The following is a 15153-nucleotide window of genomic DNA, read 5'->3' on the forward strand; positions in this document are numbered from 1 at the left end:
CCATGGAGACCAGCCACCCACACATCCAGGGCGGAAGGAGGGTCCATCCCAGCCAGGTAAGGGGGAAAAGTGATCAGTGGGGGTTAGGGATGCCCAGGCTGTGCCCAGCAGCTCTGACTGGGCAGAGTGACTCTGGCTGGTCTCGCTGGGATTAGGGAGAGTGAACACAACACGGGCTGGGAGCTGAGCCCCCCAAGGAACAAGGGGAGCTCCCCCAGCCCTGCCTTCCCCTGGCCCATCCTGAAACACTGTGCCCCTGCCACTGGGACCCCTGCCCGCTCCTTATGGGGAAAAAGAAGGAAACAGCTTGAAGCATTTATGCCCACACACACATACATGTGCACACGCGTGACACGTACACACACGCAGCCCCTTCCAGAGGGGACACGTACACTGTGTAGTGCCACAGGGCTGTCTGGCCCTGTCCAGGGTGTGAGCCGCCACGGGGGGGGCACAGGCAGCCCCAGCTCCAGCGGGAAGCGCAAGCTCCCACTGCTCAGGACACCGACAGCACTCAGAGGCGCCCGGACCCTGCGGGCTGGGCTCAGCTGCGGCCCCCCAGGCCCGATGTGCAGCCCCATGGAGCCGGGGGCTGCTGACATTCATCATGTAGTGATGTGGCATCTCGCACCTGCACTGTGTCCCCAGCACCAGCTCTCACTGTCCAGCTGGGTTATGGCCGTTACCTCAGGCAGCATAACCTTCCTGTAACACGAGGGGCCACGTTTGCTTTTGCCAAAAACCACCATGCATGCAATTAGGTTTCTGGTTCTCTATTACCTGACCTCTTAATATTTAACTAAATAGCAACACAGCTGTGGCTCAGGGCACCTGGAGGGAATGCAGCCGAGATGGAGGGGAAAGCCCCGCACAGCCCCGGCACGGTGTGACACCCCCCGTCCTGCACACCCGCACGTTATCCCCCTTCTCTGCTTCCCCCGCCTTCTCTCTTGCTAGCAGGTGGGAAGACTGACATAAAATCTCCCCACCACTAAACTTTCTACTCTGTATCTCTGAGATACTCTGTATCTCAAAGTGTATGTTTTCTTTTGACCCGCCAGCAACCCTGCTTTCTCCCATCCTCCTCACAGCTCAGCATCTGGTGACAAATGGGTCCTGTCAGCCCACATCACAGGGACGGTGAAGGAGACCTGTTTGCAGCCCAGTACAGCACTGGGAGGACCTTCTCTCCTCCCACTTTGCATTTGTGAGGGGTCAGGGTGGCGGGGAGGAGCTGGAGAAGAACAGCGGTGCACACACCTGCCCTGGGGACAATCCTTGGGGTGATTTGTGCAGTTGACCCACCAGAAGCAGGGCAGAGGGGAGCACAGCAGGACCCCAGCCCCACTGCTGCTGCGTGGAGTCTCTGCTGGCTTGTAAGAGCTGAGCCCCACACACCTTCCCCCTCCCCTGCCCGTTTCCGTCACGCCAGTGCTGCCGCTGGGGTTCTGATCCCTCCACTTCTGCCAGCGCAGGCTGAAGCTGTCTGGGTGAAGGAGAACTGAGCTCAAAACGGGTTTGGGGAAAACTTGGCTAAACATGGTGCTCTGGACATCCCTGGTTACCTCCATGCCAGCCTGGTCCTACCCCTGCCCCAGATCCTGTATGTGCTGGTGGGGAAGATCCTCTCCAGTTTCCTGCAGTCTCCAGTAACCGCAGCATCCTGACGTTTCCAGGAGCATCAGCCTGGGACCTCCAGCACCTCTGTGGCCCTTTGCTAAGGCACTGTGTGTGCTCTGGGTAAGGGAAGGGGGTTTCTCCCTGCACCTTGCACACACGGTGCCGTTGCCAAGGCACTCACAGCGAGGTGTGTGCGCTCACAGCAAGTGCTCTAAGCCAGGGTGTACCTTGGGGCAGAAATGGAGATTTTGAGACCAGGGATGTTTCTAAACCACAGAACACCTCCAGCTGCAGACACTTGCACAAAGCTCCCGCTCCAGCTGGGGTTCCACATTCACCAGGGCTGGCACGTTCTGTCCCCGAGCCTGGAGACCAGCCGTGTGCCACAAACCCCATCACGCCGAGTCCAGGGGGGCATCTTGTCTCCTGCCCAGCCCTCCTCCTCCCAACCAGCCGACCAGGAGAAGATGCCACCGTGGGGAGCTCGGTACCCAACACCAGCTGCCCGGCGGCTCGTGAGCTGGTAAACCGCCACCAGCATGGCGGCTCCCCGCACTGGGAGCTGCTGAATCATTCAACTGGTATTCCTGTCCTGACAGCTGCTCCGGGGCTGTGCTGCTGCACCCAAACTCGCAGCCCCACCAGACAGTCTCACCTGGGCTGTGGGGCACTGAATCCAGCCCGTGGTGGCCCCCTCCCGCCTCTGTGAGCCCCCTGCAGAAATTGGGATCTCCTGAGACCCAAAACACACAAATTCACCACCTCGGACAAGCCCGTTGGCTCTGTTCAGACCTGGCAATGGGCAAACCAGCAACCCAAAAATTGGGAGGATGAGGTGGCCATGCCCAGAGGAGAGCCAAGGGGACCTTAACATCTGCCACCAGATTTTGGCTGCCCAAATGTGGGCAGGCACTGGGAATGCCAAGGTTTTTGCTGCTGAAATAATCTTGCTGCTGTAATGGTTCGGTACATGTTGGGTCCCCGCCCTCCCCCTGGGGCTGCTGGGGGTCTTTGGGAGAAGCAGGGCAGGAGGGAGAAGGACCAGGGGGCTGGGAGGGCAGCTTTGGAACCAGCGGCTCTGCCTCCCTGTGGCAGAGGGGGTCTGCAAGAGAGAAATCAGTGACAGGGAAAAAGATGAAGCTTTTCCATTCACAGCTCTTCTCCCATTGTACCCCAGGTACCCCACGAAGCAGAGGTGCAGCTCACCAAGGCGGGACCCACGGGCACTGGGCAGAGCGAGCCCGAGCCTTTCCACCACACAATCGCGTTTTGGGGTGCACAGCCACCTCTGCAGTACTTGACTGACCCAGCTGCACTACGGGGCTCAGCAGGGGAGCACCAGACAGCCCTGGGCTGTGCTGGGGGTACCACGACCAGCACAGGAGGAGTGGGCAACGCGCAAAATACCTGCGGGCTCTGCAGCGGGCAGGGCGCCAGGCGAGCTGAGTAAGCACAAACCTCGGGACACAGCTGTTCTCCAGCCGAAAACAAATTGAGAAAGAACCCAGCAGCCTGTGACCAGCCCCAGCACAGAGACTGCAGCGCTTGCACCACCACGGCCCCCGGTGCAGGAACCGGTCCCATCTGATAAGAAGAGATCCATGCTGCAAGGGAGGGGAAGGTGTTGGAACCAGCTCTGACGAAGAAAGGCGACTCATCCTGTTCTTCCCAGGCCGTCTGGGATGCCGTGGGGCTCGCCTCCAGCTGAGGGGCTGCTGGGCTGCCTCCTCCCTGCCAGACCCGGCCCGGGCTTTTGCTATATAAACAAAAGGAAAATAAAAAGGCAGGGGGAGGGGGCATGAGGGGGAAATACGGGGAAAAAGCTCCCTAGGATGTGTTGCACTGGAAGGGTGGGCAAGGGCTTCAGAGGGGCCAGGGGAGTTTGCTCACTGGGGTGGGACCGTGCTCCAGCTCTGCTGGGAAGGGGTCACCGCGGGACGTGCCCGGCTGGGGCGTGCGGGAGAGACGAGGCCATTGGGCTGTGCGAGTTGGCCGGCACGGGGCAGGAAGCGAGTGTGTCCCGGGCCCTCGCTGCTGACGCACGTCCCAGAGCGGCGAGGGGCACCAGGGAGCCCAGAGCTCCCAGCGCCGGGCGGCACGGCCTCGCGCTCTCTGCGGAGCCTGCTGACTTTGCTTCTGTCCCGGCAGCTTGCTCAGGTTTCCTGCCCCAGGACGCTTCCAGTGACTGTGTAACGCAGCAGCTTAGCTGCACCTCGGCTTTCCTTAGCCCTGAGTCAGGCAGGTAGGAGCTCTGGGAGCAGGCTGCCAGCAAGCACCCGAACACACCATTCCCTCCCCACCTCCATCTTCACCCATCCCCTGGGTGGTACAAACACGTGACCACACACTGCAGGAAAATCGCGTGGTGTTCCCAGAGGGGGATTTTGCATAATCAGAGCCAAAGAGTCCCTCGGGAACACTGAGGCAATGCTGCAGTACCCACTGGTCCCAGGAACGCCAGTTGTGCCAGGGCATGCAGCACCTGGCCCCAGGTGACACACCCCAACCCCGCACTGGGTCCTTGTCCTCAGAGCCAACTTCGGTGTCCAAAAACATGCCCTGTAAGCAGCACAGCAGTGGCCAGACTCCAGCAAACACAGACTTCAAGTATTACCGGCACCAACACTTAAAACTCTTTGTAAAGAAGAACACTGAGCAGTGGATTGACACTAGTTTGCTCTCAGTTGTGCTGCGCTGCCTGCAGCTCAGTTTTGAAACATACTCACAACTCCCATGAAACACTTGCCCTTTATAGCTGGAAATAGGTGTCTTTTGGTGCTCCAAGCTTACAGATGCACACCTGCCCACATCTCCAGCATTTTATGCCCACAGCTCTGTTTGGGCCATGTTGGCTTTCTACAAAGGGATACACGGGGGATCAAATACCTTTCTAAAGCTCCACATCTGGGCCTTTGGGAGCCCTCTGCCTGCCTGTGCTTTTTCTTCTGAAGAGGTGCCAGCCAGGATGTCCCCGAGAAGCCACCAAGATGCTGAAGGGAGTGGAGCATCTCCTGTATGAGGAAAGGCTGAGGGAGCTGGGGCTTTTTAGCTTGGAGGAGACTGAGGGGTGACCCCATTCATGTTTATAAATATTTAAAGGGTGACTGTCACAAGGATGGAGCCAGGCTCTTCTCAGTGACAACCAATGACAGGACAAGGGGCAATGTGTACAAACTGGAACACAGGAGGTTCCACTTAAATATGAGAAGAAACTTCTTCTCAGTGAGGGTGACAGACACTGGAACAGGCTGCCCAGGGGGGTTGTGGAGTCTCCTACTCTGGAGACATTCAAAACCCGCCTGGACACCTTCCTGTGTAACCTCATCTGGGTGTTCCTGCTCCATGGGGGGATTGGACTAGATGATCTTTTGAGGTCCCTTCCAATCCCTGACATTCTGTGATTCTGTGAAGCTCAGCTGCTGGTGTCCCGCCCCACACCACTCCTCCTCCCCACACTGGATGCTCCTGGTCCAGAAGCCTCAAGAGCCGTGCTGATGGTCACGGTCCTGCTCCTCCTCAGGCACACGTGAGCTTAAGAGACCTGGTTTGTGCCCTGTTTGTTTCTTGATGGTTTTTAAAAGCCTGAGACACCTCCAGGAGTCATAAAACAGGCACACCACTGCTTCTTCCTCACTTCTTAAGATTAGAAACATCAGCTTGGCTTACTGGTACTCACCTCTATGTCCAGAGAAGAAGCGGGTGGTTCCCCTGCCCTAAGTGGGATGGCAGGAAAGCAAACACAGATTTTTGTCTTATGCCAACAGAAATGTTGGCAGAGGGTCCCCCACTGGCACAGGGCCATCCCCAGGATTTACAGCAGTAAAACCCCACTCTGTTAGGACCGGTGTGCTTTTTTAGCTTCCTCTGTGGCACGAGCAACAAAGCCAGGTGCCAATACACAGAGAATTCCTAGGGGTGGCACTGGGAAACTTTAATTCTCTTCTCAAAAGATACGCGTGGTTGGTGGACACAGCTGGAAGTGGCAAGTCCCGGGGGCGCACAGCGAGCCAACCCGGCCCTGGGGCACGCACAGGGTCCCTGTCACCTCTCACACTCCAGGCAGCCAGGAGCCAGGTCTCCTGAATCCAAATCAGAGTCCTTCACTCTTGAGAGCACCCTAAGACACAAACTGAAGAGCCGTCCTCATCAGCTGTTCTGATGGAAGAGAAAGGCTGTGATGAGCAAAGGAGCGGGATTCTCCTAAACCTTGTGAGGTAAAAGGGCTCTCCTCAAATGCGTGGGTAAAATACTGCAATAAGCACCACTTGTCTTGCTCTGCCATTGGCAGCCAGCACACTGCTACAAACCTCCAGTTAAAAAAAACCAAACAACAAAACACAAACTAAAGACAAATCTTGCTCTTAACTCACAAAATGATACACATACACGGGGCAAGTTATCAGAAAAGGCATTATATTTTGGTTTCCACCTTATTTAAAACTGATTTTGGTTTTCAATCAATCAAATCTGAATATGTCTGAGTTCAGCTTTCAATTTTTTTTTCCCTATAACAGTAATGATCTGGATGACCATAGTTATAAAAGGGATGGGGAGAAAACCCGAGAACAAGATACACAGTCCGAACTGTGCTCTCTTCCACAGGAGCACTCCAGGGAATGTTAGTTTCAGCTCTTTTTGTTTTTTTCCTTCCCTTCGGGTTGTTTCTAACAACATCTCTACCGTTTATTAAAGCAAAGCTACAGTAAATTTTCTTGCAGTCGTACAGCAGGTTTTCGTATTACCAGTAGGACTCGCATGCATGGATTGCAGTCACACACACACGCTCACAGACATTGTACAGTAGCCAGTTGCCACCATTAAAAAAAGAAAAAAGAAAACAGACATTCATTTCTTTTAAGTGGTCAACATTAGAATCGCACCAAACTTTTGGATTTAAAAAAAAAAATACTGCACAGGTCTTCCACATCTCTATGGTAAGTCATCCCTTTGCAATGGACGGAGCTCTCGTCTCCATTTGTTCAACATGCATTGCTGAAGCTTGAAGGCACGCTGGCCAAAGAGAGCCCTGTTCTTTTTTGTCATCCCAACTCAAGTGTGCTGCTCTCGGGGTGCAAACAAAGGAAAAAATAAAGCCAAGCCCTTTTGCAGCACACCGGGAAAAGGTCATTCGCAGACCACAGTACTTGGAAGGCAGCCCAGCTGCCTGGATTCTACTTCTAACTGTGCTCTTGGAGGCATTGAAAGAATACACTTGTCTTTAAAAATGACATGTAAAGGCAAATTTCTGCAAACCTTTTCTTTCCAAACTGCTTACAGTAGACTAACACTCCTTCTGGAAGAAACTGGTCCTTCAGTCACCAGCTTCAAGTGGGAAATTTCCTACCTGCTGTCTTAAACACTGAAGCACCAGAGGTTACAGGGCTGATGTGTTCAGGCATTCATCAGCTTCGGGGAAACTTAACACACACAAAACAAAACAAAACAAAAAGGAAGAAAGGAAGAGAAAGAAAGAAGAAATCCCCAATGCCTCAAGAGCACTATATCAAACCAGAACTCTTGGGCTACTGACTGCCGGCACTGTCAGAAGCTGCTTGCTTCTGGGAAGACACCTGGAGGGTGAAGCCTTACGGTGATTTCGTATCCTCCCAGGGTGAGATTTGCTGAGCTTTACTGATTGCGAGATAAAGCAGTGTTTCGGAAAACTAAAACCAACAAACTCTTAATAACCATCACCAAAATCATCATTGAGAAAGTTCCATTTGTTAGAAGGTCTCATTGAGAAACATCAGTCCCTGCCCCACAGAGCAGGACGGACATGATTAACAAAACCCAGAGCAACCCGTCCCCCACAAGCCAGGCCTTCAGGGACTAGTCCCCGAATTATATTGGAGGGGGAGAAAGAAAAATAAACTAAAATAAGAAGGTTGTATCACCTTTTCCTCCTGTTAAAGTTTTAATCCTCTTATTTTACTCTTATTTCTTTGTTTTGTGTGTTTTTTTTCCCCCTGATTCTCCCTTCCATTCTGCCACCTTAGCTGTGGGAGTTACTGGTACGAGAGTTTGGAGAGTCCTGCTCATTTATTGTGTTCAAGAGTACACACACCGGCTGCCGGGGCAGGTGGTGGTGGCTGTGTTCACGGTGCTGCTCTTCCATGGCATTAAAAAGCCCTTCCTCCTCGTCCCCGTGGGGGCGGCCACTGCAGCTGTCACAGAAGTCCAGGGGCCCATCCAGAGCATCATCGATGAGCCCATCGAACTCCTTGAGGTCGTCGTCATGATGGCCCCGGTTGCATACGCAGACTTCGATGCCCGAGTCACCGGTGAAACGACGTTGCCTGCCCGGCGTCTTGTCCTTCACGTCGGGAATGGCGCTGCTCTGCTCTAAGCTCTCAGAGCTGTAACCCTTCAGCAGTTCCTCCTTGCACTCCGTATCCTTATCGGGGACAGCCCTCTCCACTAGCTCGGCTCCCGTGCTGGTACCTCCAGGCTCGACACTTTGCATTTTGGCAACCGCTCGCTCGACCAGCGCGGTGGTGGGGGAGGGCTGGAGGTCCCCAAGGCCGGGGGACGCGGTGCTGTCAGTACTGCTGTTATTGCCGCTGGGCGCTGCCGAGCTGCTCTGTGCTGGCTGCAGGTTCCTTGGCGTGTCCGGGACTGTGCTACTGCTGCCTGCCGGGACGCACTGCTGGTGTAAGGCACTGTATGGTGGCGGGGGGGTCGGCGGTCGGTTCACCACTTCCTCATAGGGAGGTAGTAAATAATTTGGCAAAAACCCTAAAAGTGAGAGACAAGGAGAAGTTATACCATGAACAGCTTATTTCAGGAGACAAGGCACTAATACAAGTCAGTAGGACATTTGTCATCTACTGGCATCTTCCCACTGAACAGCTCAATGGGCCTTACACAGAGAAGCAGCAGTTGCCGCGCAGGAGTCACAACTACAGAAGGAGGTGGACACAGCTGGGAACAACAGCTGCATCTCCTGGCTCTCGAGTCTACACTTAGGGCCACCAGGAGAACCTCCCACCACCACCGTGTACCCTGTACCCCAATACAGCCCCATAAACCACACTAATGGATGGCTTGTGTTGGCTGGAGGGAACAACCTGGGAGAGAGCTCACCAGCCCTCTCCAACACTGGCTTCTTAGCTGAGTTTCTACTTTCAAGAGCAAAGATTTCATTTCACAAAGATTTGTGCAAATAAGAAGAGACACGAGCAGTTCCAAGGCCCTTAGGATGCTGGCTTTTGGTTGTTGTTTTAGTTCTGGATTCAGTTTTTCTGGTGCAGTCAGAATAAATGGGCAGCAGTGGCAAGCAAGCTTGGTTTATTGTACTTACAGTCCCTCGAATCTATGAAAGATTTTGCTTATTTTTTAAGAGGCAATACAGTAGCCTATATAGACAGAATGGACATGAATACTGGAAACATTTAAAGATGGCACTATAGTTTTCCATGAGCAATTGTGTATCCCTAGGGCTGGGGAGGAAAGCACTCCTGGGGATTATTTCTGAGGTGGCTGCAAGAGTTAAACAAGAAAAGCACGTTCATACATGCAATTCAACAGTCTGTTACAGGAAACTCAGTTGTGGTACCTCCAGTCAAAAGGCCCAGAGTCTCCTGTGCAGCAGGACACAAAGGAGTGAACAAAGCGACTGTACTTTCCCTGAGCCATGGGCAACAGCTCCTCCGTGCAAACTCCTGGGGCTGCTCACCAACAGCATCATCTGCGATGCGCAGCACAGGCTGGGAGCCAGCACAGTCCCTGCGGAGGCACCACTCCCACCCAGCCTGTTTGACCAAATTTTGTGAAGCCACTTCCCACATCTCAGTCCCACCGGCAGCAAGTGCAGGCTGGGAAGGAGGAGCATTCACAAACTCCTGAATGAGATATTTTAAGAAACTTCTCAGAAAAAGACCCAGGGAATCGCTGCACTCACAGAGCCAAATCAAGGGTGGGTGTGAAGGTTCTGTAACTGCTGTGGTTCAACTCCAGACTCAAGGGAACTCAAATGCATCCAGCAGCTGGAATATGTCACCTCCTCTCTACAAGCCAAGCTTAGGCAGCAAAGCTGCTCCTTGCCTCTTGCAGAGCCCGAGCACTGCTCCCCGCTTCCCCCCAGCACGGGAAACTTACTGCTGCCCTGCTCTCCACAACTCCCAGGAAAAAATGGTGTGAAGTACATACGCAAATAAAAGGGCAGGGCTGAATAGTTATGAGCTTCCCGGTAAGCGATCAGGTTGATCTCGTGTTGCCGCTGCTGGGCCTGGAGACGATGCTTGGTGCGACGGTGATGGCAAACACAACAGCAGCTGAGGATGATGATGATGGTCCACACCAGCCAAAACCCTGCGGGGGCAGAGAACAAGTGTTAGCCACAGCGTGAGAGCCACATCCGACCCCAGCAAACCCCATGAAGGCGATGGAGAAGATCATCAGAAAGCATGGATCTGAACCCTGCACTGCTCTAAAGGCAAAGTACACGGTGTGTCAGGAGGTACACGGTGTGTCAGGAGGTACACGGTGTGTCAGGAGGCTTCGACACGGACACGTCTGCGTGGCCAACTGCTGCTCTGAGGGCCTTGACTGCTTCGGGTAACACTGAACACGCTTTGGTACAACGTGGAGTATGTTCGATAGACACAACTCTGGAGAAGAATGAAACACGGAGACAGAACTAAGGTTCCCCTCACCCGCCCATCCCACCCCTTGGATATTATTTCTTCCAGCTGAAAATATGAGCAAAGCTGTGAATAGCATTGAACTTGCCTCCCACAGCCCCTCGGGTTTGAAAATAACAATCAAGACACAAAAGACACTCTGCAGATTGACCACAGAAGAAGAGAAAAACCCCAAACACTCTGTTTTGCTTTTGTTTGCACTGCTCTTTAATTTCCAGCCCAAATCCTTCATTGTTATGCTTAACAAAAACATACTCTTTTTAGATAAATGTCTCAAAATATTTTTAAAACTTATTTTTGTGTTCAATGTCTTAAATTATCCAAAATGCAATTAAACTACCCCCGCACTCTGAATCCTCACGAAACCTAACTTCTGCTCTGTTTGCGGCCACTGCTGGTTTCTGTGCACTGTTGTACCATACATCCACCGCTCTTTACAAGGGAACTCTAAAAGAGCACTTCCCGAATTTTCTCCATTCCCTCCAACATGTGGAATAGCCCCTTCTTTCTGTAGATCACCCTTTATGCTTGCATGCACTAGAAAAACGTTTCTGAGACACACTTCAGAGAGCTGTAACACTCACTGCAGATGAGGCTTTTGTCTCCTGCAACTGCCACCCTCAGCCCTACCGGCCTCTGAGGTGTCTGCCATCTCCATCTTTTTTAAGCTCAGTTTTTGCAGCTAAGGATACCAGGAGAGCTCCCCCTTTAGAAACACGTAGGCCTGGCAACCTCTCCTCAGCAGACAACACTGTTTTTCTTTTGGTAAGACCTCTGCCACTACTCATTTTTCCCAAAAAGACAAAACGAAGACCCCTACAGCCCATTTTCAGCATGGCCATTCTGCACTGCCCTTTTTTTTATCTCCCCAGTGAAAACCTCTAGTCCCACCTTTACAATACCTTGATGTTTTCAGCATCCCCTGCTGAGTTAGCGATGTTTTCTCTGCTAAGAGCTGGGTGGGGAAAGGTGAACAGTTTAGGAATCTGAGGAACGAGAAGAGTATCACCCTGGCTCGGGACAAAGTGCGTCAACCCGTATCAGCCATCCCAGAGCCTTGCACGGGGCTGTTTGCAGGTGAACTGGATATGCCGTTTCAGCCTGGGAGCATTTTGAGCAGGGACATTCACCTCCCTGTGTTGTAACCCAAATTCTCCATGTATTCAGGCACAGCAAACTGAAATCTCTCTCTTGCCTTGTACAACCTGTTTCCCTAATGGACCAGGTTCTGCCTTATACCCAAACTTATCAAAACCTGCTGTCAAATGGAGGTGTCACATCACATTTTTGCTGGGCTGGAAATCAAGGTTCCTAGGCAGTTTTTCTAGCCGTCCTGCTGAGCTGTACCATGAAGGGCAGAGAGAAGACTGACCTTCACTCCAGAGAAGCAAAGGAGGAAGCGCTCAAGCTGCTCTCTGCACTTCCTTCAAACAAAGCTGAGAAAGTGTTGACTGACCTCTAAACACTCTCCTCTTTCTCAAAAGTCCTTTTCTCAAAGTCCCTTAAGGGACTGGTCTAGTCCACTCTTCCCTCCAGAGCCAGGTACTTACAAACCACTGTCTCACAGTTTGAAGACTCCCACCAATACACTTTATTTCTTACTAAGAGGAGGTTCCTTGGCTGTTGCTTGGAGAGGAAGCAAGAACACACTCATCAAAAGCGAGAACACGCTCATCAAAAGCATTGGCACAGCACACCAGCCTACACTGAGGCAGGCCTGCAGTTCATCTTCCAAGTACTCCTCATTTTTGAAGAGCAGTCTATAATCATGTTTTCAAAAACAATGGAAAGTTACACCCAGCTATCCAGGGATTTTAGCTACAGTCATGAAAACAGATGCTTTTTAACACATTTGATCATGTCCTTTTCCAAGGACTCTAGATGCAATGGTAGCAAGCAGCACTTAGTTGAGATGTCCTGGAGAACTGCCACTGTTAAGCAATCTCAGCTGTAGTAGCCAAATTTTTCTGCGGGGAATAACTGTTCCCACCCAAGCCTGCATCCAGAAGATTAAAAAAAACTAGTCCTTCAGAAAACTTCTCTACCCATTCCAAAGAAATCCCACAGTGCTCTGCAGACAAACCGATGCACAAGCTCAGAGTAGGGGTCAAAGTAAGCTCAGCCATCCCTGGGAAGACGTGCAGCAACTCTGTAAACAACAGGCAGTAACAACATACAACAGTTTAGGACAATAAATTAATGCTGGATCCTACTGAAACCACAGGTGGCATTTTAAGTAAACAGGCCATAATTTGCTGGATTGCAATCTGGCCATGGTGCCAGGAACAACACCTCCATTCCCGTGCAAAGGGTCTGTCCACACTTGCAACCACAAATGGATGTGATCTGTTGTTTTTCATGGGAATTTCCAGAGAAAGAACCCGCTAATGCCACATTATTGCCTGGTTTCATTAACCGCTGACACTTCCCTAGCACTTCTAGGAATTACTCAAGCCCTGACTCAGCACAAGCCCAAGGATTGCAGGGGGTCAGCAGCGCATGCCCACCACTGCCATGTGCTGGCCTGGCTCAGAAAAGTCCTCTTTAATGGCTTTGTCCCCACCTTGCCACACAACAGCACATCTGCACCGCTGGGCTGAAAACCCCCCCAGTACATAGGAAGCAACAGGATGGGACACCCATAGGTGCTGAGGCACACAGGGGGCTCCTCAGCTGTCGCGTGAGCAGGGGTGCCAGCGCTGAGCGATGGAGAGGGCGCAGCTCCGCTTGCGAGCCCAGCACAGTGCTGGGAGCACAGGGCATCCATAAAAGGTTCTACAACACACCCCAGCCAGAAGTTTGGGCACAGCTGCAATTCTGGCTGCAGAACAGAAAAACTGTAAAAGCCTAGCAAATACATAGTACGGTCATTTATCTGGAATAAAGCTATGCATACGAGGCCAAGTGAAATTGTAAATATTATGTCTAAAAGTATGGAGCGAACAGTGAAGATGTCCAGGGCTGAGCTCTGCATTTGCACACCTGGTGATGCTCAGCTCCAAGCCAGCAGCAGGGAGGCAAGCCCAGCACAGCACTGGTCCACGCACACAGCCCCGCATGTGGTGGGGGGGAAGGAGAAGAAGTACAAATTCACCAAAAGACAATACTACACGAGTGGGGAAACACAGAGGATGAGCACAGTAGTGGTACACGCCGACACCTCATTCATGGCAAAAGCAGGTACTGGCTCTGCCTTGTGCTGAAAATAGGCGAAACATGCAAAGGTAACAGTAGTTGGGCATTAAAAGGCTTCTAAAAGCCAAGTAAAACTGGGCTTCTAGTCGCCTTCACAGCATGTGCCTCCTTCCCAAATGGGCATGAGCTGTTTTTCAGCTGCACTGTACTGAGCTGTTGCTGCAGTCACTAGAAAAGGAGTAAAGTTTGGGAGACACTGGGCATCCTGAGCCAAGTTTGCTATTTAATGTCTGATTTGAAAGTATTTCCCACTGCCAACCTGGCAGTGACCACCGGGAACAAAAACTTGTGGTAACCTGAGGGCAGCATGACAGGCAGAGAGCAAACAGGGTCTTTGGAAAAAACCAACTGCTGATGGACAGCATCAACAGAAGCGACGCACCGGTTTGAAGATAAACATGCACCAGGGGACTGTCAGACCTAGAGGCAATTTCAGGCTCACTCTTGGTTTATGGAAGAGTCAGAAGTTTAAACACTCTCCAATTCAAAAAAGGCCAAGTCCTGAGAAAGACCGCCATATTTTCTGTCAAATTCACTGGTGATGTCAATGGGTAGATAATGATGCAACCAAAGAGTGAATCACACACAGTCAAGGAGCTGGGTTTTGCCAAGAGATTTCCCTGCCGGAGCATCAAAGCCTTTCACGAAAATAAGAAAGAGAAGTACCAGCCTCTTACCCAGCAAAGACAGGCTCAGATCCGTATGCTCTACACGAGTGCCAAGCTCAGAGAGTCAGAATGGGAGCTGCAGAAAGACCTGGGAACAGAATTACCTCCCATGAAAAGAGGAAATACCTAAGAATGAGAAAGCTGCGACATTTACAGCTTCCTTGGGGAAGGGAGCCCCTCATGTGGGCACACACTGGACATGTTCTCTGTCAGCCATGAAAGAACGTGCCAGGCTTAGAGCTTCAAGAAAAACCTTCCTGAGACACCAACCATAGTTTTGCCCAAACTTAAAAAAAAATAAAATAGTTCAAGAATAAAAAAAACAGAGCATTCCTTCCTCATGAAAAAAAAGGGTGAGCAGTGTTTAGTTGGATACTATACTGTGTTTGCTGCCTGGGATGTTGCCATCAGCATTCCCGTTGAGGGAAGCTCCTTTTATCCTGTGCAAAATGGAAAACATTTTCTGGAGCGTTCCAAGGGCAGGAACAGAGAAATCTGCCCTCAAGTTCACGGTAAACTTGGGCAAATGCCATCGTACTGTTGGCAAGAAGTCCCCTAAAAGCAAGCCAAAACATACTGCAAAGTGGTTTTGTGTCTGCCTGACAAGCATCTGGGTAATAGCTTTGGCTCCATGAGAGCTGGTTCTGAACAGAAGGAGAAGTGGGACAATTTCATTGACTAAAAAGTGATGTCCCAAATGGTGGCCTCACAGTCAGCCATGGGGAAAAAAACTGTCTTTCACAGGGCCAACTCTGTCATAAAAACAGGAGAGAGATTTAATTGGTACCACAACCTGGATGCACTTGGGTTTAATAGCATCCTTGGCACAGAGACCATGTGGTCTCCTGCCACTCCAGACACAAGTCTGTACGAATCAAGGCAGCTGCTGCTCAAGAATGTCAGATGAAAGGATCGAGGCCACAAGCCCGTCAACATTAAGAAGGTAAAAAAGCGGCTGCTAAATGACGTGGTCCTCTCCTGCCTGTCTCTTCCATACCTCCTGCTGCCTCCTCCACCTCTTCTCGTGC

General features: G+C 51.6%; 1 protein-coding gene across 4 annotated transcripts in view; it reads right to left on the bottom strand.

The window, feature by feature from the left end:
* Positions 1 to 6016: 6016 nt before the first annotated feature.
* Positions 6017 to 15153, bottom strand: part of WBP1L (WW domain binding protein 1 like) — a 59354-nt gene continuing 50217 nt past the window's right edge. For all 4 annotated transcript variants that reach the window (XM_065067146.1, XM_065067145.1, XM_005508532.4 and 1 more), the window contains 2 exons: positions 9769 to 9930; positions 6017 to 8355 (listed from right to left, as the gene is read on the bottom strand). In XM_065067146.1, coding sequence (XP_064923218.1) covers positions 7613 to 8355; positions 9769 to 9930 — 905 coding nt within the window. In that variant the 3' untranslated portion in view covers positions 6017 to 7612. The remainder of the gene's footprint in view (positions 8356 to 9768; positions 9931 to 15153) is intronic.

This window comes from Columba livia, chromosome 6 (genome assembly GCF_036013475.1).
Source record: "Columba livia isolate bColLiv1 breed racing homer chromosome 6, bColLiv1.pat.W.v2, whole genome shotgun sequence".
Lineage (NCBI taxonomy): Eukaryota > Metazoa > Chordata > Aves > Columbiformes > Columbidae > Columba > Columba livia.